Genomic DNA, 24,511 nt, shown 5'->3' on the forward strand with positions numbered 1-24,511 from the left:
AACATTTTTTTTTGAAATTGTTGCAAATTAATTCAAAATAAAAAAGGCTAAGAAATCACATGTACATCAGTATTCACATCCTTTGCTCAATACTTTGTTGATGCACCTTTTGGCAACAATTACAGCCTCAAGCCTTTTTGAATATGATGCCACAAGCTTGGCACACCTGTCTTTGGCAATTTTTGCCCATTCCACTTTGCAGTACCTCTCAAGCTCTATCAGGTTGGATGGGAAGCGACGGTGTACAGCCATTTTCAGATCTCTCCAGAGATGTTCAATAGGATTAGATCTGGGCTCTGGCTGGGCCACTCAAGGACATTCATCAAGTTGTTGTGAAGCCACTCCATTGATATTTTGGCAATGTGCTTTGGGTCATTGTCCTGCTGGAAGACGAACCGTCACCCCAGAGGTCAAGAGCACTCTGAAGCAGGTTTTCATTCAGGATGTCTCTGTACATTGCTGCATTCATCTTTCCCTCTATCCTGACTAGTCTTCCATTTCCTGCTGCTGAAAAACATCCCCACAGCATGATGCTGCCACCACCACGCTTCACTGTAGGGATGGTATAGCCTGGTGATGAGCGGTGCCTGCTTTTCTCCAAACGTAACGCCTGGCATTCACTCCAAAGAGTTCCATTTTAGTCTCATCAGACCAGAGAATTTTGTTTCTTATGGTCTGAAAATCCTTTTGATGCCTTTTGGCAAATTCCAGGTGGGGAGTGGCTTCCGTCTGGGCACTCTACCATACAGGCCTGATTGGTTGATTGCAGCACAGATGGTTGTCCTTCTGTAAGGTTCTCCTCTCTCCACAGAAGAACACTGAAGCTCAGACAGAGTGACCATCGGGTTATTGATCATCTCCCTGACTAAGACCCTTCTCCCCGATCACTCAGCTTAGATGGCCGGCCAGCTCAAGGAAGAGTCCTGGTGTTTCCAAACATCTTCCACTTACAGATGATGGAGGCCACTGTGCTCATTGGAACTTTCAGAGCAGCAGAAAATTTTCTGTAACCTTCCCCAGCCTTGTGCCTCGAGTCAAACAGCAACAATTTCAAAAAATCTTTCTTCACATTGTCATTATGGGGTGTTGTGTGTAGAATGTTGAGGAAAATTAATTTAATCCATTTTGGAATAAGGCTGTAACATAAGTAAATGAGGAAAAGGGGAAGTGCTATGAATACTTTCCAGATACACCATGTCTTTAATCATAAAATACAAATTGTTTCAAGTATATCTAATGATCAATCTTTAGTTTTATTATTTTTTTCTGGAGCCAAAAATAATAATAAATCCTTTAGACAAAATCTAATCAAGATTTGTTCATGCACAAACTGAAACAACCTATTAAAACAACACTATATTTGTTCAGTACACATGCATACTGACGCTGTGTTTTTTTTTTTTTTTCTTTTTCTTTTTTCTTTTAGACTCAAATGAAATTTCCAAGACTGTTAATGTGATAAATCTGGCCTTATGATTAGTTTTCATGCATCGTTCATTCATTAAAATAACAAGAACGTACCTCAACCTTTGCCGACCTTCTCCATCAAACACAGAGTATTAAACTTCAGCCACCACAGACCATGTAAAGAGGTCGATCTGATCCCAGGCCTTCTGAGAAATGACATCCTGTGTGTATTTATGGAGGCCCGAAAGCAACGCCTCTAGAGACATGATAGGAAAATATCCAGGTCTGCTCCGTCCGGATTGTTTGCGGACAGCGGGGTGTCGTCGATGTTTGTTTTATTTGTCTGACAAATGTTGAGCTTCGACTTTTTGACCTGCAAGACGTGAAGATTTCAGACTTGTATGCCATGCAAACAGCCAGAAGAATGTCAATAAAATTCAAGAAAAAATGGTGTTGATAAGAATATAGTCTCTGGGGGTTTTCAGGTGTTTATTTGGATTTTAGTTTAGAGATAAAGTGGTTGAATGCATCAGATTGAGCACATGCGCTAATGTTGCTGAACTGTTTGGACAGCCCAGTCACTGCAGTGTTTATCTGCGCACCCCAGAAAATGTCTCTGCTAGGTTATCTTGAGATGTTATCGTGTGTTAATGTGTATTGGACGTAAAATAACAGTGGTGCGGAGAGATGTTTTAATAGCTCTGTTCTAAACAAACTGTTAGATGGCAACATTTACAACCTCAAAAGTGACTTTGATGTCAAGGTAAAAAAAATTCCATTAATGAGTATTTTTTTACCTTCATAAGTATCTTGGGTGTTAATTCACCTCAAAAGGAAATTCTGTTATTAATTGCTCACACCAATGTCACTCTAATCCCTTTAGACCTTTGTTCGGAACACAAATAAATATGTTTTAGATTAAATCCAACAAGGGCGTCATGGTGGCAAAGTGGGTAGCACGATTGCCTCACAGCAAGAAGGTCGATGGTTCGAGCCTCGGCTGGGTCAGTTGACATTTCTGTGTGGAATTTGCATGTTCTCCCCGTGTTGGTAAGGGGTTTCCTCCAGGTGCTCCAGTTTCCCCCACAGTCCAAAGACATGCACTATAGAGGAATTGAATAAACTGTGAGTGTGTGTGAATGAGTGTGTTTGGGTGTTTTCCAAATACCGGTTTGTGGCTGGAAGGGCATCCTCTGCGTAAAACAAATGCTGGAACAGTTGCCGGTTTATTGTGCTGTGCACTGTAGAAAGTGATTTTAGTTACTTTAAAGCGAGTAAAACAGTTGCCTTAAAAATACAAAAATAATGCAAGTAAACCCATTGGAGCTTGAAACTATTATAATTATGCAAATTGTACTTTTTTTTGTAAAAATAAAAGTAAAACAATAACTTTTTTCCAATACATCGTTATTTTATTTATTTATATATATATATATATATATATATATATATATATATATATATATATATATATATATATATATATATATATATATATATATATATATATATATATATATATATATTTATTTATTTATTTATTTATTTATTTATTTATTTATTTATTTTTCAGCTTTTCTGTGTCTAGCAAAATGATATACAGTAAATTAATCTGCACTTCTAGACTCCAGTGTGTCTTTTAAATTCCATACAGGCTATAATTGTAGATTTTTTTTTTTTTTTTCACTTAATGAAGCACCAAAAATGTAACATTGTAATTACAGTGATAATTTAAAAACAGACATGCTAAAATAGTCTGATGCTGTAAAAAGGGATTAGTTGACATTAAAAAAGTGAGTACAATTAGCATAATTATAAAAATGAAGTCGACTTAACAGTTCTAAGTTACAATGGGCTTACTTACATTATCTTTGTGAAGTCAACTTGTTGCTTTTAAGGCAATTGGTTTACTTGCTTTAAGTAACTGATCATTTTTTGCAGTGTGGCGACCTCAGATAAATCAGAGACTAAGCCGAAGGAAACTGAAATGAACTTAATGGATTTATGCTGGGATAACATGAATGAATTGTGTGGAAACCTGTAGTTTTTACAGCGCTACACTAAAAAAAATGTTGTTGTTTGTTCAATCAACTTATTTAAAATGAGCTGATACATCACAATTCTTGATTTTCTTTGGCTACAACTTAATTGTTGTATGTTCAATCCGTTCGTTAACCTAATTGGTTTGTGTTGGGACAACATGAAGGTGTTATGTGAAACCCAGCATTTTAAAAAGTTTAGATACAAGACAAAAACTTTAAATAGGAATAATATTTTTGTTTTTGCACTCTGCCTATATGTTCTATATGGCATTTGCTAATTTCTTTAGGACATTTGGACAAGATGTGACGGATTTCAAGGCATTTATGAGATTCTCACCATTGTGGACAATAGGTAGACTTGGCCTCGGCGACATTCCTGTCATTGTTTACCCTAAAAGTCCCAGATCTCATTAGCTTTGGATTGGTTTCTCTAAAGGATTTTTATCTGCTGTGTCTCTGACCGCCGTTTCATTTTAACTGTTAGCACCGTCAGTCTGCCAACAAAGACTTGGACTGTTATTGTGTGAGAGAGGAAGGAAGGCGAGAGAGTTTGTGAGGTGTGTGTGTGTGTGTGTGTGTGTGTGTGTGTGTGTGTGTGTGTGTGTGTTTCATTAATAAGGAACAATTGAGGTGGTATCACTGCCTATTAGGTTTAATTTATAGCTATCACAAAACTTAATGTGTCTGTGGCTCGGTCACGACCTCTGTAAACCAAATTACAGACATGTTCTGTACTAGAGACATGTTCTGTGTTGCCTGTTCTGATGGCGGGACGCCTATCCTGACCTCTGACCTTTGCTTCGGGCACAGGGGTTCAGACTGGGGGATCAAGGAGATTAGAGGGAGTTTTGAAGACTCAAGACAATGAATGGTTTCTTTGGGAGTCAGAGTGAAGCGTTTAGTGCTTCTGTGTGCCCACCAGCTCTTTTGTCCTTTTAGTGCCCCTTATAAACAGCCAGTAAACACACACACATGCACACACACACATTTTGTTGAATCAGATTTAGTTTTTAACCTAAAGAGGTCATAACACGGAAGAACAGATTTTCTTGGCTCTTTTGAAGTAAAGTAGTTTGATGGCGACTGGAACGTTCAAAGGTCTCTTTTCTTTTGAAGAACTGCTGTGAGAATGCATTAAAGTGGTTCAAAATGACAGCTTACTGTAGACGTTTATATCCTGTGAGATTTTTGGTTCAAATAAATGCCTTTCTTGCCTGATGCAAAACTGTTACCACAAAAGTATTGATGTTTAGATTTTGATGTAAACGACTTTGAGTTGGTTGGTAAATTGAAATATTTTCTTTTGCATTTTTGAAAAGTAAAGACTTGTGCTTGTGTAGTTAAAAAAAAGCTGGTTTAAGTATATCTATACTTATATAAGTATAGATATTTTTAGATACAAATATCTATACGTAGTATTAATTAATCTAACTAGCTTCTATGCTATATGGGGGGAAATAAGTATTGAACATATCACCTTTTTTCTCAGATAACACGTTTCTAAAGGTGCTGTTGACTTAAAATTTTCACCAGGGGTCTGTTCTTCGCACATGGATTACTCCGCTGGATTTGGTTATTGAGGATTTGAAACGATCCAGGATCGTTTCGTTCTTCATTACTGATCTGATAGTTGTTGTCATAGCAACAGTTCTGGTAGCTCAAACATGCTATGGAGCGGGCTCATTTCATATAAACAGGATTAGATTGGGTCAGTTCAAGCAAAGATAATATTGAAAGTATGTACCAAATTCGGACATTTTCTTACAGTAGTAGTTATATACTCTTGGGAAAATAGTAAATATATGTTTTAACTAATATATATATATATATATATATATATATATATATATATATATATATATATATATATATATATATATATATATATATATATATATATATATATATATATATATATATATATATATATCATTAAAGTTATTAATAAAACTAATGCAATCTGCACTCCAAAATAAAAGTACAAAGACTGCCACCTGGTGGTTTAAAGAGAACATTTATTGATTTGAACTTTTTAGATCGCTTTAGTGCAATTTGTGTGTAATAGACATGCACAATATGCGCCTTAAAAAGAAAAAAAAGCAATAATACATATGCAATCATGAACATGTTTTGACAGCAAACATGACGGTGATTTGATCCTTCACAAAACTTGCAGATGCCTTTACCAATATCAAAATGCTTTTGTAAACATCTAGTTATTCTTCACACCGATTAAGAAACTGGCTACAATAATACTACTATGGCTACTATAATGAAGAAAATCCGCTGTAACTGTAAAACTAAATAAATTGCTAAATATTCTTGACACATGAAAGTGTAAAACCTGTAGCCCACAACAAAGGTGGAAAGTTATTGCGTATCATATTTAACAAACTGTTTCCTATGAATTTTATGAAATATTGCTCGCATGAATAATTGAATATTAAACAGGTGATGTCATTACGCTGCTGTGCCGCCAGCCAATCGTTGCATTGCTGATCATGATTTCAAGGATCGATAGATCTGTCCTTCACAACACACGCAGCAATCTCAGATCAGTTCATCTAGATGTTATAATCTGATTCACGAACTTGTTTGAAGAACCAAATTAGCCAGAGATCAGTTATCAAGATTAAAAGATCCAGGATCTGCCAAATAATCTTAGATCATTTAAGCGAGATCTGAAGAACAGACCCCAGATGTTGATAACAACCAAAGAAATCCATATATGAAAAGAAAACGCATCTGATTAGTTCACAAGTGAAGTGCTGTGTAATAAAAAGAAATGACACAGGGAAAAAGTATTGAACACATGAAGAGAGGTGTAGTAAGGCAGTGAAAGCCCAGACAGCAGCTGAAATCTCTCAGTAGTTCTTTAGCAACCCTCTGCCCTTCCTCAGTGTAAATTAATATTAGCTGCTTCAGTCCAACATCTACATTAGCAGGATGAAGAAGATGAAACCAGAGTGGACATTTCAGCAAGACAATGATCTAAAACACAGCCATGGAAACTCTCAAATGCTTTCAGAGAAAGAAAATCAAGCTGCTAAAATGGCCCAGCCAATCACCTGACACTCTGTCGACGTCTGTGAAAATCTCACCCCTGAACAATGCATATGACTTTTCATTCTCCACTTAAGAGGCATCTTTAAGCTGCCTAATATGTCTTCAAAAATAAAAATAAAAAGCCAAACAGGTTTGGAACAAGTAAAGATTAAGTAAAGGATTAGAGAATTTTAAGTTTTGGGCGAACTGTCTCTTCAAATTTTTTTAATTTGTCAATCTGCTGTGTTAAACCCATTGTAATGTTTTTTAATGAATATTGAATTACTGAAAGAGCTGCAGTTTATTTTGTATTCTTTATATGTTTTAAAACTAACTTCAAAGTAAAGCAATTAGTAATCTGATTACTTTTCACATGAAGTTATTAGTAATGTAATCAAATTACTATTTTCCAGTAGTCGTCAGTAATTTGTAGTCTATTACTTTTTTAAAGTAACTTACTCAACACTGGTAATCTCTCTGTGAGCTTTAAAAAAATGTCATTTGGGAAAATGGTGACATCATACACATTTTTATAATATGTTATCATTTATAGGTATGTGCAAGTAATTGACAACATGTATATAAATTTATAACAAGATATCGAAAACTTTTAACAGTGGCTATGTTTACATGGACATCAGTAATCAAATTATTTGCCTTAATCATGCCTTAATAATTTTGATGTAAACGACTTTGAGTTGGTTGGTGAATTGAAATAATTTTTTTGCATTTTTTAAAAGTAAAGACTCGTGCTTGTGTAGTTTAAAAAAGCTTGTTTAAGGTTCATATCTATACGTAGTATTAATTAGTCTAACTAGTTTCTATGCTATATGGGGGGAAATAAGTATTGAACACATTACCTTTTTTTTAGATAACATGTTTCTAAAAGTGCTGTCTAAAGGACATTAAATTTTCACCTGTTTAAATTTTCACCTGTCACCTTCGTACGTGGATTACTCAGTTAGATGGATTTGGTTATTGACTATTTGAAACGATCCAGGATCGTTTCGTTCTTCAATATTGATCTGATAGTTGTTGTCATAGCAACAGTTCTGATAGCTCAAACCTGCTATGGAGTGACCTCATTTGCTCTTTGTGAGCTTTAAAAAATGTAATTTGGGAAAATGGTGGCATCATACACATTTTTATAATATGTTATCATTTATAGGTATGTGCCTAGTAATTGACAACATATAAATTTATAAAAAGATATCGAAAATCTTGTTAATGTTTAACTTTTAACAGTGGCTATGTTTACATGGACATCAGTAATCAAATTATTTGCCTTAATCTGAATAAGACAATAATATGATTAAGGTATTTACATAAATTGATCCCATTTGACATGTTATAGCACATAATTCGATTAATGTCATTGTGTCACCAGGCTATCCACATTTCCTCCAGAGATTCATGTACTTTGGGGTGTTTAATTTTTAATTTGTCAACTTTAACTGCCCCCCCCCACAAACATGCGAGTATGAACTGCTGGAAGAGTTGTTTCAATGAAATTTGACAGCGCATGCCTTATGGGAGAAAAAAAAACTCTGCATTTCGCTATGCAGTTGTCTGTGGTCCTTCACTGACTCGGAAGGTGCAGAAGATAGTGTCAAACAGTCATGTGTGTGGAATATCCTGTCACAAAATGCAGCAAAAATCCTACATGAGGGTAATAGTTTGGTTGCGGTATTAATATGTCTGTACTCGACTTCAACAATGAGACTAAAATCAGCGTACTCCACATCTTAATCCGATTTCTGTTTAGTTTGATTATGACCTTAATTGGATTAAATGAATCAAAAATCACTGTTTATACGGTAGACTCTTAATCAGATATTGTCTTAATCACATTAAAATTGGATTATTGGTGTCCATTAGGGTTGGGTCGATAGACGATGGCTGATAGACATCACGATGCTGAGCCGGCATTGCGATCCTCCACCTCGCCCCTGACGCAGCAGCAACCCACTCACGAAAAATACACACTTAGGCTACGTTTGCACTAATACGTCTTAATTTTAAAATGCTTTTTAGAATGAAAACGATCCCCGTCCACACCTAGCATTTCTGAAAAGCCCTCCTTCCACACTATACCACTGAAAACGCACATCACGTGACCACACACACACTCTGGCATGCGCTGCAGCATATGTGTGCCTCTGAGCTCCAGCAGTCAGCGGGTGCTTTGAACACTAAACCTCAGAGAGCAGTGCACGTCGGACAGTTTATCAAGGATGTACTGCTGGATTGTGTCTTAATATAGTTGTTAAATGTGATATTTAATTAATCTTGTCTCTATTTAACGACTCTTCTGTCTTTTGAATCCATCAGGTAACGTGTCAGTTGTCACTTTCACGCTTGTACTTAGTAATTTTAGCGAAACCCTCAGATACTGTTGTGTTGTTCCTGTTGGTTGTGCACTTTTTTTACCAACCAAGTTTGTCGACGTCATTATAACGACACCGATCACCCTACCTATTCATGCCAGAGTCCCACGGAAAAAGTGATTGACAGGTGGTAATTTGTGTGTAACTTCTCTTTATTTATTTATAATTTGGTTATGGGTAAAGCAAAGACCATGCAGGTCAGGTCGTTTAAACGGCTACAAATAATTAATTTGTTATGAATTAATTAATTATTCCTAAATAATTAATTCACCACTGCCTATGACGTCGATGCCATCGTCCATTTCGATGTTTCATATTAGACATTGTACGATGCCAAATTGGTCAACATCACCCAATCCTAGTGTCCATGTAAACAAACTCACTGTTAAGAATTATTGGGTTTGTCAAAATCCCACCCAAAAGCATTTATTATAATTATGGATGGATGGATGGATGGATGGATGGATAGATAGAACGTTAATTGTTAAAAGCTATTAATTACTAGTTAATTAGTTAATAAAGCTTTAGTAACTAATAACCTGAATTTTCTGAATTTGCTACTTGGAAACAATAACTATTGTGCAAATCGATATACAAATGAACTTGAATTGAATTGAATTCAAGGTTTGAGGAAACAGTCACAAACGTTTAATACTTAGTGTTGGAGAATGCTTTAAATATTTAACTTCACGTAATTATGCTGTTTTGTCTTTGCAGCACTGTGTACAATACAGGATAGCGATAGCCTATTGAAAGTTATGTGTTTGATAGTGTTCTTTGTTTTATGTGTGGTGGATAAACGTGTGTGTGTGTTGTGCTAATGGACTGATAGAGTCGCTCGTTTTCTCTGTAATGCCATTGAGATTCATTTATGCTCTATGAATTTAAACCCTCAAAAGGCCGCTATTAATTTTGAAACTTTTCACCAAAGGCATCTAAAGTTCTTTCAATTAGTTTTTCATCTCCTACACTTCCGTCATCCTGAGGGATGTCTTAATTATATTTATTCATTGTTTAATCTCATTTAAGTGGCAATACACGCATTGTTGAAGGCCTATTGAAAGCAGAAGAAGGGAAAATTGAGAGGGGTCGCAGGCAAATCCTCTGAGGCCAAACCACCGCTGTCATGAAAAAGCTTCAGATTTCCAGGTTTTAATGATGAAAATGATAGCTTTTTATAGCGTCTCTCAGATTCTACACTTTGATGTCCATGCAGTGCCTGACTTTTTCTTTTTTCTTTTTAAAAAATAACTCACTATACATTAGACTTACCAGGTTTATTTTTGTCTTTCAGGTAATTATTAGAATGAAAATGAGGTATAGCTATATATTCGGTTGTGTTTAAGATTAAATGTATATTGGATTAATTAACATATTATCCTGTATCCTAAGATGTAATCTGTATTTATATAGCACATTTATCGTGTGTGTTCATACACCCAAAGCACTTCATAATTATGAAGGGGGTCTCTCCGCACCACCATACACACACACACACACACACACACACACCGGCCATTTTATTAGGTACACCTGGCAGCAACTCAATGTGTGGTCAAGACGATCTGCTGCAGTTCAAACCGAGCATCAGAATGGGGAAGAAAGGTGATTTAAGTGACTTTGAACATGGCGTGGTTGTTGGTGCCAGACGGGCTGGTCTGAGTATTTCAGAAACCGCTGATCTACTGGGATTTACACGCACAACCATCTCTAGGGTAAATATACAGAGAGCGGCAGTTCTGTGGGCACAAATGCCTTATTGAGGTCAGAGGAGAATGGCTAGACTTGTTCGAGCTGATAGACAGGCAGTAACATAAATAACTACTTGTTACAACCGAGGTATGCAGAAGATCATCTCTGAACACACAACATGTCCAACCTTGAGGCGGATGGGCTACAGCAGCAGAAGACCACACCGGGTGCCACTCCTGTCAGCGAAGGACAGGAAACTGAGGCTACGATTCGCACAGGCTCACCAAAATTGGACAAGAGAAGATTGGAAAAATGTTGTCTGGTCTGATGAGTCTCGATTTCTGCTGTGACATTCAGATTGTAGGGTCAGAATTTGGCATAAACAACATGAAAGCATGGATTCATCCTGCCTTGTATCAACGGTTCAGGCCGGCTGGTGTAATGGTGTGGGTATATTTTCTTGGCACACTTTGGGCCCATTAGTACCAATTGAGCTTCGTGTTCTCTATATAAACTCCTTGTATTATGTATTTGCAACAAAACATTATAAATTTTACGAGTGATTCTTTTAAAAACGTTGTAATATAAAAAAGACCTTTCAAATATATAGAATCTGTTTTTTTTATTAAAAGGGATAAAAAAATATTAAAACCATGCAATTTTAAAAGAAAAAATTAAATAAAAAAGCAAATAATAAAAAACATAGCTTAAATTTTTTATTATTTTAAGCTATTTTTAGCTGATCTAAATGATGGTTTGTTCTGTAGACTATGGGAAAAAATATAGCTTAAAGGAGCTAATAATTTTGACCTTAAAATGTAAAAAAAAAACTGCTTTTATTCTAGCCAAAATAAAACAAATAATACTTTCTCCAAAAGCAATAAAAATATCAGACATACTGTGAAAATTTCCTTGCTCTGTTAAACATCATTTGGGAAATAATTAAAAAAAATAAATAAATAAAAGGGGGGCTAAAAATTCTGACTTCATATATATATATATATATATATATATATATATATATATATATATATATATATATATATATATATATATATATATATATATATATGAACAGTTTAGATGCAAAAACCTCTAAATGCCATATGATATTTTCTTTTAAAATGAGCATTTTTCTCTGTAATTTTGCTTTTATATTGAAGAATAAGTTCTTTTCATTCTTTTTAAAGTGAAATAACTAAACATAAACATAGAAATGCTCATTTTCTGAGAATTTCAGACGACCTTTAGAGGTTTTTGCATCTGAACTCCTCATATACTGTATAGCCAGATGTCTGGTTCTCCGAGACTTTGTTCTGTCTCTGTGATATATCTGTAGCTTGACCCTGTTGCGTGTGTGTTTGTGTCAGTAATATACTGCAGTAGGAAGGTCTGACATGCTCTCATAAATTATCCAATTACCGCAATCACACTGAGCGAAAAAAAAAGGAAGGGACAGATGAAAAAGGAGTGTAAAAAAGAAAAGAGCAGATGGTGGCATCAGTCTGACGCAACTGGTCACTCCTTTCTCAACACACTCAATGGAAAAGGTGCAGTAGATGAATTGCGGTGTGTGTGTGTGTGATTGTGTGTGTGGTCTCTGGACTGTCTGGTAATTGAGGGTTGTCTAAAAGACTCTCATCTGGTTTCTGTCTGCTAGAAGAACTGATTGTCTGAGATGAAAGCTTTTGTTAAGGAGTTTTATGCCCCACTTACAGTCACCGGTAGACAAACGCTTTTCTAACACCCGTTTAAATTGCACGAGTGTTTCTCTTTACGGACAGGTATTGTGGTTTTTGTAAGTAGCCTGCTCCTCATAAAGTGGCCAAATAAATGTCAAATGTCAAACAGTGAAGCTTCTGTTTTGCCTCACGCACTTGTGGAGTCATCTGTGCGGTTTATTAGAAACCGCAATGCTGTAATGTGATTGAGGGCACGACTTCAGGCAACATTTATTTTTACATATTTTTATGAGGTCTAATTATATAATTTTTGTGACTTTTTGACTTACAATTCTGACTTTTTTTATTTTCTAAATTTCTATTTTTACATTTTGAAGAATCTCACAGTGGAGATTTAAAAAGTCAGTAGTAAAAAAAAATAAATAAAAAAAACGAACAGATTTCTTGAAAGTCTTTTTTTTTCCTCAGAATTTTCTTGCAGTTATTAGATTACAGACTTTCTTGCAATTCTGACAATATTTCTTAATTCAGATTTTTCTGTCTCAAAATTGTGACCTTTTTTCTCAAAATTCTGACTTTATTTCTGAAAGTTCAGCTTTTTATGATTCAAAATTCCAACTTTATCTCAATTCTGACTTTTCTTATTCTGACTTTATCTCTTAAAATTCTGACCTTATTTCTCCAAATTCTGCCCTTTTTTTCTCTCAAAATTTTGATTTTTTTTATATCTAAAAAATCTAACTTTTATACAGTATCTCAAATTTCTGGCGTTATTTTTCAAAATTCAGACTTTATTTCTGAAAGTTCAGATTTTTATGACTGAAAAATCAAACTTTATAGTCTCAAAATTCTGTCCTTTTTGCTCAAAATTCAGACTTTATTTCTAAAAGTTCAGATTTTTCTCTATTTAATGTTTGTATCTTGCAGTTCATTTTTGTTTGTTTGGAATTGTCTTTTTTCTATTTTATATTATAGATCAGGGGTCACCAAACTTGTTCCTGAAGGACTGTGTCCTGCAGATTTTAGCTCCAACCCTAATCAAACACACCTGAACAAGCTAATCAAGATCTTACTAGGTATACTTGAAACACCCAGGCAGGTGTGTTGAGGCAAGTTGGAGCTAAACCCTGGAGGGAAACCGGCCCTCCAGGACCGAGATTGGTGACCCCTGTTATAGATCAATTCGAGTTTTCATCTCTACGCAGTTTTATTTTTCATATTCAGTTTTTTTTTTCTAGCTTTAATTTAGTTTGTTACAGTTATGACTTATCAAAATTGCAAATGTATTTTCTTGTAATTGCAAGATTGTATGCCATCCAGTAATTCTGAGTTTATGTATTCTGACTATTTTCTCAGAATAAATCAACTCAGTGCTCTTTAATGTATAAGATGATCTATAATGTAATATAAACTAATTGGTAGAAATGTAATCAGAATTTTGACATAAACAATAAACTCGAAAATGCAAGTAAAACTAATTTCAATTTTGGCTTTATCTATTTTATTTTAGTATATTTTATTTGATTTAAAATGTCATTTTATTTATTAAAAATTTTTTTTAAGATAAGGTTTAATTTATTTTCTTGACATTTTAACTTTATATGTCACATAATTCTGACCTGCACTCTTGCCCTTCATGTTTTTTATTGCAAATCTGTGTTTATATTTCGCATATATGATTTTTCTTAGAACTCCTTATTTCTAACATTAAACCGCTAATTCTTCTGGATGTGACTTATTATTACTCCCTGTTTTTTTATGAAAAATATATTATCCCTGAGGCAATAAACCTTTGAGGAAAGCTTAATCATAACATCGTCTGTGTCTGTGTGTTCCTTTCCTCCCACGATCATGCATTACAATAGTTTTGTTTTTTGTTTAGATCCAAAAAATACTGCCATTAAGACAATTTTGGATATCTAACATAAAAGTTGTTCTTAATGCTTAATTCAATTATTTAATTAATTATCAGAACTAAACCAAATGAGTGTTTATATTTAGTTTCTGCTGTAATTTTATTTTTTACTTACATTTTTTTTTGGATTTTTTGGATATGCACAATGTTTTTTACTTAATAATATTTTTAAATATTTTAATTTAATATGTTTTTATTTAAAAATGTGTTTTTTTATTTATTTTTTATTTTATGAACTGTTTTAAGTAATCATTATAATATAATTTATTTATGAGATTAATTTATATTTATTTTAGTTTTTGATTGGTTTTATTGTTTTATTTATGTCGAGTTATAATGCATTTCCATGTGGTATTGCATTTTTCTGTGCTCATTCTAGCAATGACTCATTAGCTTAGGAACACAATAACAGTAGGCAAACTGGAATTACAGTAAGCGAGTGTTAATTATGCGAGTGTTAATTATTTCTCTCATGACTTCATGTTTGGCTGTCTATTTCTTAACAGAGCTGCTTTTAATACAGTGTCTGTTCTGTACGCACACTTTCAAGTCAGTCACAAATGATGTTTATTTCAGTCTAGGTGTGTAGTGAGCATCAGAAAAGCACTGACTAGCATTGCATTGTGATATTTTGAGGATTTTTTTTTTAACTTCTCATGTCTTCTTGTGTCTCTGCAGCTCTGGTGTGTCGCTGCCATGGCGACTCTGACCCCCTGCCTCTTACAGATCTTTGCTGTGCTCCAATTGGCTGCCTGCTCGTTTCCAGAGGAACCTGGGCCTTTAATCTCCGCCCCCGCTGAGGGTAAGGACACACCCCTTCCCTTTTTCAGTGACAGTATATACAGCATCAGCGGAGTCATTATCAGGCAGATATACATGACATCATGGGTATCTCATGCATGTACTGTATATTTAGAGCAACACAGTTAGCTTGATGTAAATGATATGAATCAGAATTTTAATGTTTTGGATTTTAACAATAAAAACAACATAAATGTCCATTATAAGATGCACTGCAGTTTTGAAACTGGGTAACCCTTTACAATAAGGTTGTATTAGTTAATGTTAATGTATTTACTAACATGAACAAACAATGATAAATACCTTTATTACAGATTTTGGTCATTTAATTTAATGTTAGATAATAGAAATAAAGCTGTTTATTGTTAGCTCGTTAACTCACAGGGCAGTTAACTAATGTTAACAAGCATGAATTTGGATGTTAATAATGAATCACTAAATGTTAAACTAATAAATGCTGTACAAGTATTGTTCGTAATTAGTTCATGCTAGTAAATGCATTAACTAATGAAACTTTAGTGTGTAACCTGAAACTGTTACACTATAGAAAATTCTGTTTCTTAAGATTTACTGGATTTATTAACAATGTTATTGACAAAAATGTTAATGTTATTTTTATTCTGTAAACACTTGATAACATTTCTATCAAATTTAAAATAAAAATGTTGTCATTAAGAGCTTTTTTTTCCAGAAAATAAGTCAGAAAAAGTCAAGGTTTATACACCAAATATGGCATTTCATTAGATTTCTGGAGTTTGAACCTTGGAGTGTTGTGTAAAACCCCGAATAGAAACATGATAAAACATTTTCTGCTCTTAATGACAATTTATTTTATTTATTTGTAAGAAATGTTATTAGTTTCATATTCATTTATTCTGCACTAGTTTGCAGAATGAAATGAAATTGCATGTTACTGAAACTATATATAGCATATTTGGAGAAACTGAGAATTTTAGTTTTATAAGTAGCTTTATGACTTTTATTGTTCATATTTTTTTCTGATTTCTTTAAATTAGATTGTTCAATACAGTTTCAATGTTTCCTATTTTAATTTTAGTTCAAATGTAGTTGTGCTACATGCATGTATATAAATTATATATATATATATAATTTGTTTTATTTTGGATAGAATAAAAGCAGTTTTAAAAAAAAAATTTAAATCCATTTTAAGGTCAGAATTTTTTTGGTCAATAGTCTACAGAACAAACCATCATCATAAAATAACTTGCCTAATTACCCTAACCTGCCTAGTTAACCTAATTAACCTAGTTAAGCCTTTAAATGTCACTTTAAGCTGTATAGAAGTGTCTTGAGCATCATCATAGCAAAGATAAAATATATCAGTTATTAGAAATTAGTTATTAAAACTATTATGTTTAGAAATGTGTTGAAAAAAATCTTCACTCCGTTAAACAGAAATTTGAGAAAAAAAAAACAGGGGAGCTAATAATTTAGGGGGACTAATAATTCATTCAACTGAATGTATGTATGTATGTTTGTTTGTATGTGTATATACTGTACTGTATGAGCAAACTCACATGAGTAGCAGTGTGCTATGGCTGTATATCGGCACTGGTGGTAGGCCTGCTTTGGCCCGAGGTTGCAGGCCGAGTGCCTTAGTGTCCCACCAGTGACGATACACAACCATATTGCGATGCTAGTGTGATATTGCATTTAAACAACAGTTCAACGGCATAATCGTGTGTATAAACAGAAAATCAATCTAAAAATCATTTTGTATGAGGAACTAATTCCTTTCACCATCCATTCACATCTGCAGCTGAAGTCAGAACAGCAGAAACCGTTGTTACTTCACAAACATCACTTTAGAGCTAGTATTTGAATGATTCTCTAGTGTAATGTCTGAAGTGATGACAACTGTTTATTTTGCTCACATTAAAAGGCTGAACGGCATGAAATGATATCAGTCTACAGAGACTTCCTAGTATTTCTCTGTTGCAATTGGAATATCACAATAATTAATCTTGAAAATGTCAAAGCAAAGCAAACACTAGCAGAAACACTAGCAGATTACTATGGTATAAATACAGCACTGCAACATACAAATCCGATTTGATAAGCTGTAGTTTGAAATTCTGCTGAGTTTTCACCTCTAAGGGCTTATTATGCGGTCTCCATCGCCATCTTGTGGATGGACAATGTCAACCGTCTTTGCTCTGCTCAGTAAAACAGTCTGATTGATGTCAATGCGCTGTATCTCAGAAATTATAAATATTTAAAACAGGCACTGTCCTTATAAATAAACTGCATAGATGCAATCTAAACAACTACAATCTCTACTAAAAAGCCTCAAAAGTACGTTATGTTGTCCAACAGCTGCAATATATGTCAAACTGTAGTGAGTCTGTTGATCTGTTGTCACTTTATGAGGGCGGAGTAATACAGAAGAGTGAGGAGGCTGTAGTAGTTCTGATATTGCAGAATATCGCACAGCTTAATGTGTCAGCAAGAAGAGTGTGTTTTCTACAGGTGGTCTGTCAAGCCCATTCACCTGTGTGAGGCACACTCAGAACTGCACAATGTTTTGAGCTTGTATAACAAAACTATTTGCATCGTGTCGAATAAAGTGAACTGATAATTGCTAGCATGGGAGTTTGATAGGTTATTAAAATGGTCTATATTAAAACTTTAAAGCTATTTTTAATCAAATTTCACATTCATTCAACCTTTTAATGTGGTAAAATTGCTGTAATGCCACTTTTTATGTGTCTAATTTAAAGCTTTTCAACGTTAGCACTTTTGTGAAGCCATCTTAAATGTACATATGTTTGACATATGATGTGGACGTGTCGCACTGTTTTTAAATAGTTTTGCACATTAGCGCTGCATGGATGGATGAAATACACCATATGGCTGTGATCTTTTTAAAAGCCTTTTAACATAATGGTACTGGAACAACCGAGACAAACTGCGTGTGTGTGTGTGTGCGCCTGTAAGCATGCACTGGTATTCCCTGTAGACCTCACGAGGCAGAATCAGTGATATTGATGAACAACCACTCATGCATCTCTAATGATTCAGTAGAGACCCGGGGTCAAATGTCAACCAGCACAATGTACTTTGGGTTTATGTGGGTCAAGTTTTATTGCCACTAGCATAGTAAACCCTGAATTCACCCATATTGTGGGGTCCTGCCAGTGTTCGCTCTCTGCTCGCTAAATGATTTAGTAAACATAGTTAATGCCTTAAAGGTAAAGTTGACAAATTGTTGTTGTTGGATGATGTTAGTTCACATCTCTTTGTTGTGAATTGTTTCATTTCGCTAGAGAAGTGTTGCCATGTATTCTTATTTTATGGTGTTTCCTGGGAGGTGATTTTATTTAATTTTTTCCCATAACGCATGAAAACAGAGCTGGTGTGCTGTTCTTGTGAAATCTGGCAACACAAGTCTAGTACAAAACAGTACTGCGAAAATGAAAAATGGAGAAGGGTCTGGCGGCAGACTGCGTAAAGATGCAAGCTAAGCTGCATGCAATGCTTTTAATGCGCACACCTAACCCCACCCCTTAGAGTGACATCACTAACTTCTCCGATGGCCTGTTTCCACTGAGTGGTATGGTATGGCACGGGTCAGTATGCTTTTATGGCCGTTTCCACTGTCAAAAGGTACCAAAAAGCGAACCGTACAATACCACTTTTTAGTACCCTTTCCAAAGGGTACCTAGCACAACAAAAAGGTACCAAAAGGCGGAGCTAGACATGCAGCTGAACGCTATTGGTTTACAGAGAAATGTCACTAGCGCGTGCACAAGCCAGGAGAATGAAAACAAAGGAAGCGTATTTAAATACACAGCCAAGATATTACACCATAATAATATATACACACAGTATAATAACAAGCCAAGCTCAAACAAACCTTGTCGACATCTTGATGAACACCCACAAAGCTAAGAAGAGCAGAATCTGCTGTGTTGTGTTGTTGTTTACGAGGCTGTCTAAACGTGCGAGTGGTTTCACGTTCTCTAGAAATTTGCATGTGTAACTCTGCCGGTCCTACACCACCCAACCTGCTCCGAGCTGGGATCGAACTGACGACTTTCCGCATGGGATCGGTTGCTTTAACAAGGAGGCTTAAGACCATGGCCTCTAGTGTCTGTTGCTAGAGCACCTTTCGAGGTCAGAGGAGTGAGGTTTACCTGCACAGCACGTCACTAGCTGGTCTCTGCTACACATGCACTTTTTGCGCGTCTATATCTGAAATAACGAACTTCTTAAGCTGATGATAATAATGTGCTCGTGATTACTGAACTGCTTCTGATATCCGTTCTGAAACGGACAAACGCGAGAGTGAAGGGTGAAAAACAAAGGAGCAACTGATTCATTCAGCACCCTAAACATAAACAAACAGCCATGTTTATCTATTAGCCTCACCTTTTGGACTATTATGAACTCTGAATGATGGCATTACTTTCTAACACGATGTTAACATTACATGTGATGGTGAAGATTAAAGATGCAGAGGTTTGAACTGACTGTTTGTTTCGTATTGTTTATGAACCCAAATAAAGCCTAAATGTATGTTTAGGGGTATTTTTGGTTTGTAATTGGTAATATTTTAGAGACTGTGAGGCTCTGTATGTATAATCACAGACTTTACAGTAGGCGTTGTTGCATTGTCCTTGATCTGCAGCTATAATCAAATCCTGTTCATAGGAAGTATTTATCTACAGTTGAAAATAGAATTATAAGCCCCCTTTTTATTTTTACTTTTAATTTTTTTTATATATCTCCCATATGATGTTTAACAGAGCAAGGACATGTTCACAGTATGTCTGATAATATTTTTTCTTCTAGTGAAAGTCTTATTTGTTTTATTTTGGCTAGAATAAAAGCGGATTTAAATTTTTTAGAAACCATTTTAGAGTCAAAATTATTAGCCCCTTTATATTTTTCTTCGATAGTCTACAGAACAAACCATCGTTATACAATAACTTGCCTAATTACCCTAACCTGTCTGGTTAACCTAATTAACCTAGTTAAGTCTTTAAACGTCACTTTAAGCTGTACAGAAGTGTCTTGAAAAATATCTAGTCAAATATTATTTACTGTCATCATGGCAAAGATAAAATAAATCAGTTATTAGAAATGAGTTATTAAAACTATTATGTTTAGAAATGTGTTGAAAAAATCTGCTCTCCGTTAAACAGAAATTGGGAAAAAATAAACAGCGGGGCTAATAATTCAGGGGGGCTAATAAATCTTCAACTACATATAAAGCATTTGTGTAGTAAGAAGTGCTTCTTATAAGATATGTGAACTTTAAGCGAGAGTGACGTTGATTGCAACTTTCTGTCGTACACCATGTCTACCAAAAGGGTACCATTTGGCAGTGGAGACACAAGCCTGATAAAGGTGACCCGTACCAAACCTTACCGCACCGTACCGTTCCACTCAGTGGAAAAGAGGCATGAGTGCATTGTGTCTGTGACTGCATGTATGAGATTGTGTCTCAGCTTGCATATGCATGTCTGCTGTCAGATACTATTGGAATAATTCAGAAGAGACTCACTGAAGAGCTTTTGAAAGCTTGTACCTAAAGCATATCACCAATGATTTCTAAATCAATTAATTGATTTAGATTGATAGGTTTCTGACGAGTGCAAATGTTACAGGTTACAGGTAGGCGTGGCGAGCCACCATTTTGTTCGCGCGTCATCATACCGACCGGGGTTAACAAAAAATGGCAAATAGGCGGAGCGTGAGCAGAGCTGCAGATGCCTGCTACTTTAGCATTTGCTTAGACAGGATTTTCTTTGGGAGAAACACTTAATACTTCATTACCTGCGACTCGTTTGTGTTCTGACCACATGTGCCTGCCTATATACTATATCAATAAAGTGTTTAGTCTTTTTAAAACACTGTTGTAATACATTAAGCCACTAAACATTGTTCTGATGACGTTTTTCTACCAGAGGAAAAACACTAATTGCTTCCAAATACTTCAAATATAGTCTGTGTTTGTAAGTGCAAGGCTGTTTATGAAATCCAGGCCTAACACTGTATGACGTTTCAGATGACTGTTCTAGAGCATACAACTAATCAACCTGTCAGATTCTGGAGCTCATTTAAATTCAATAGAAAATTAGAAATGATCTTAAATAAAACAAATACATTTATGGAGATTGTATATACAGTAAGTATATAATTTCACTCACCTGGGAAATGGAGGACACTTGAATGGTTTATGAGCACAATAAGTGCACACAGCATGCCATATTATCTGATAGTTTTGTAGGAAATAATTCCCAAAAGGCAATTGACTGTGAAAAGCCACATAAAACAAAACAAAACTCTGATGTGTCAGCCAAGCTCAGCAGCAAATCAGCTGAAATCAGCTGATGTAACGAGACAACAAGCAGTGAGACCTAGCTGTCATTTAAGTGGCCACGCCCTTAATTATGCAGACTTAATATAACTTAATATAAATTAAACAAATAAGTTTAAAAAAAATTCCCCCCTCCATGTTGTCATGAAGTGTAATATTAGCTAAATACACCAAAATCATTTTTTGTACCAGCCTGTAAACACCTTTCTGCTGTAAAGTTGGCCATTTTAACATTAGGGTCATTAGAAATGTGCTATATTATAGAGCCAGGCCTAGTGGATTTTCGATGAATTGCAGTTTCAGTTACTTCACTTCACCCCAAAGGCGAGTCAATGAATTGCAGTTTCAGTTACTTCCGTATTAGCTTCACGAGGGAGAGCGGGATGTTGCCACTTGGTCAAAACCTAGCGGCAAAATCCCGCACTCCCTCATAAAGCCAATACGGAAGTAACTGAAACTGCAATTCATTGACTCGCCTTTGGGGGCTGGCTTCAGGAACTCCAGATGTTCACTGACTGCAATGCTAAATTGGCAATATTACAGCTGATAAAAAAAATATGTTTACTACCTGGTACAAAAGGTGGTTTTGGTGCATAAAGCTAATATTACCCTTCATGACAACTGTGAGGGGGTGAATTTTTTTCATAACTCATCTGTTTTGTTTATATTATGCTATATTAAGTCTGCATAATTAAGGCCGTGGCCACTTGAGTGACAGCTAGGTCTCACTGCTCGCGGTCTCGTCACCTCATCTGATTCCAGCTGATTATCCACTGAACTCGACATGTAAATCATATTTTTGTTTCGTTTTATGTGGCTTTACGCAGTCAATTGCCATTTGAAATTATTTCCTACATTTATCAAATAATAATGTTTCCCAGAGATGGGTTGCGGCTGGAAGGGCATCTGCTGCATAAAAACGTGCTGGATAAGTTGGCGGTTCATTCCGCTGTGGCGAACCCTGAATTAATAAAGGGACTAAGCTGAAAAGAAAATGAATGAATTATCAAATATAAGGGCATGCTGTGTGCGCTTATTGTGCTTACAAACCATTCACTTGGCCTCCATTTGCCAAGTGAGTGCAATTCATACTCATACACCCTATCTTTACTTGTATTTGTTTTATTTAAGATCACTTATCATTTATAGCTTTCTTCAGAACTTGAATGAGCTCCAGGATCTGACAGATTGATTAGCTGTAGCCTCTAGAACAGTCATCTAAAACGTTGTCATACAGTTTTATGCGTGGATTTCATAAATAGCCTTGCTTTTACTAACACAGACTATATTTGAAGTATTTGGAAGTAATTTGCGTTTTCCTCTGGTAGAAAAACATCATCAGAACAATGTTTAGTGACTCAATGTGTTATAACAGTGTTTTTAAAAGACTACTTTATTGATATAGTATACAACCAAGTACATGCGGTCAGAACACAAACGAGTCGCAGGTAATGAAGTATTAAGTATTTCTCCCAAAGAAAAGCCTGTCTAAGCAAAATGCTAGCAGGCATCTGTAGCTTCATCTTTGTCCTTGAATGGTCACCCTCGGTCAGTGCAATGACGTGTGAACAAAATGGCGATTGTTGCCACGCCTACTTACAGCTTCATTTGCGCTCTTCAGAAACCTATGGGTGACGTCACTGATACTACGTTCATATATTTTACAGTCTAGGGTCAAAACCCTTCCCTGTACCATACCTGAAAATACAACAAAAACATTATGCTTCTGCTAACATTATGCATATAACCAGACATTTTAAGAGAGACAGAGCGAGAGAGAGCGAGAGAGAGAGAACGTCAGTAAAACAATGTGACCTTTTTAAGGGCTTTCCGCACTTAATTGCTCTTTTCCAAAGCACAAAAACATTTAAACCCTTGTGAAATGTGTCCAAACAACTGAAGGCGCAAAAACAGAATCTCTTCTGCTTTTCTCCTTCTAACACTGGAATTAATTACAGCAGAAAGTGTAGGAAATATTATTAGCATTCACAGTAAATATGTGGGTGTCCTCAGGCTCAGATTCAGACTCCAGATCTCTGTTCGAGACACATTTCTGTTTGTTTCTGTTTCTGTTTTTTTTTTTCTATCTCTCTTTCTCCGCTGGTAATCTGTTTTCTAATTGTGTTTAACCTCCTTCCACAGCATTTGGAAAGCAATTTTGCTTATCTGGGATGTGTGAGCGCTCTCTGAGCTGCGTTTTCTGCTGGAGTGTAGTGGGGACACAATAATAGAAAAACTTATCAGCTTTCGCTCATGAATATTCATTATGAGACAGCAGGACATTGGCCCAGGAGTCCTGACTGATTGTCCTGGCAAGTTGAATTAGTCAGAGTAGGATTAACGTGTGTGAGTGTGTGTACAGTATGTGTGTGTCTGACTGTCTGTCTGTGAATGTGTGTCTGTGTTTGTGTCTGTTAGCGAGAGTGTGTACGAGAGTGTTTGCGTGTGTATGTGTTTGTCTGTGTGCGTGTGTGTGTCTGTCTTGTGTGTGTCTGTCTGTCTGTGTGCAAGCATGTGTTTGTGTGTGTCTGTCTGTGTGTGTGTGTGTGTGTGTGTGTGTTTGTGTCTGTCTGTTTGTTTGTGTGTTTGTATCTGTATGTGTGTGTGTCTGTGTATGTGTTTGTGTGCAGGGGTTTGTATGTTTCTGTGATTGTATCTGTTAGTGTGTTTGTGTCTGTGTGCGCGTGTGTGTGTCTGTGTGCATGTGTGTTTGTCTATCACTGTGTGTTTCATGTTTGTGTCTGACAGTATGCGCACGTGTGTGCGTGTGTGTGTGTGTGCGTGTGCCTGTGTGTGTGTGTGTGTGTGTGTGTGTGTGTGTGTGTATGTGTGTGTGTTTGTATGTGTGTGTTTCTTTGATTGTCTGTTAGCGTATGTGTCTATGTCTGTCTGTCTGTGCGTGTGTGTCTATCTTTGTGCATGCCTGCGTGTGTGCGTGCATGTATGTCTGCCTCTGTCAGTGTGTGCGTCTGTGTGTAATTTTAGTACCATATAGTTCTATTATTTATTAATACTTTAAATGAGTGTTTCATTCATTCCTTCATTTTCCATCAGCTTAGTCCCTTTATTTATCAGGGGTTGCCACAGCGGAATGAACCGTCAACTTATCCAGCATATGTTTTAACCACTGAATGCCCTTCCAGCTGCAACCCAGTACTGGAAAACAACCATACACACTCATTCACACACTATCG

General features: G+C 35.7%; 1 protein-coding gene across 1 annotated transcript in view; it reads left to right on the forward strand.

Annotated features, from left to right (window-relative positions):
• Positions 1-14,866: 14,866 nt before the first annotated feature.
• The window catches only part of sema6ba (sema domain, transmembrane domain (TM), and cytoplasmic domain, (semaphorin) 6Ba), a 132,905-nt gene continuing 123,260 nt past the window's right edge, over positions 14,867-24,511 (forward strand). Inside the window, exon 1 of the mRNA XM_056481512.1 lies at positions 14,867-14,972. Coding sequence (XP_056337487.1) covers positions 14,867-14,972 — 106 coding nt within the window. The remainder of the gene's footprint in view (positions 14,973-24,511) is intronic.

The sequence above is a fragment of the Danio aesculapii genome, chromosome 2 (genome assembly GCF_903798145.1).
Source record: "Danio aesculapii chromosome 2, fDanAes4.1, whole genome shotgun sequence".
NCBI lineage: Eukaryota > Metazoa > Chordata > Actinopteri > Cypriniformes > Danionidae > Danio > Danio aesculapii.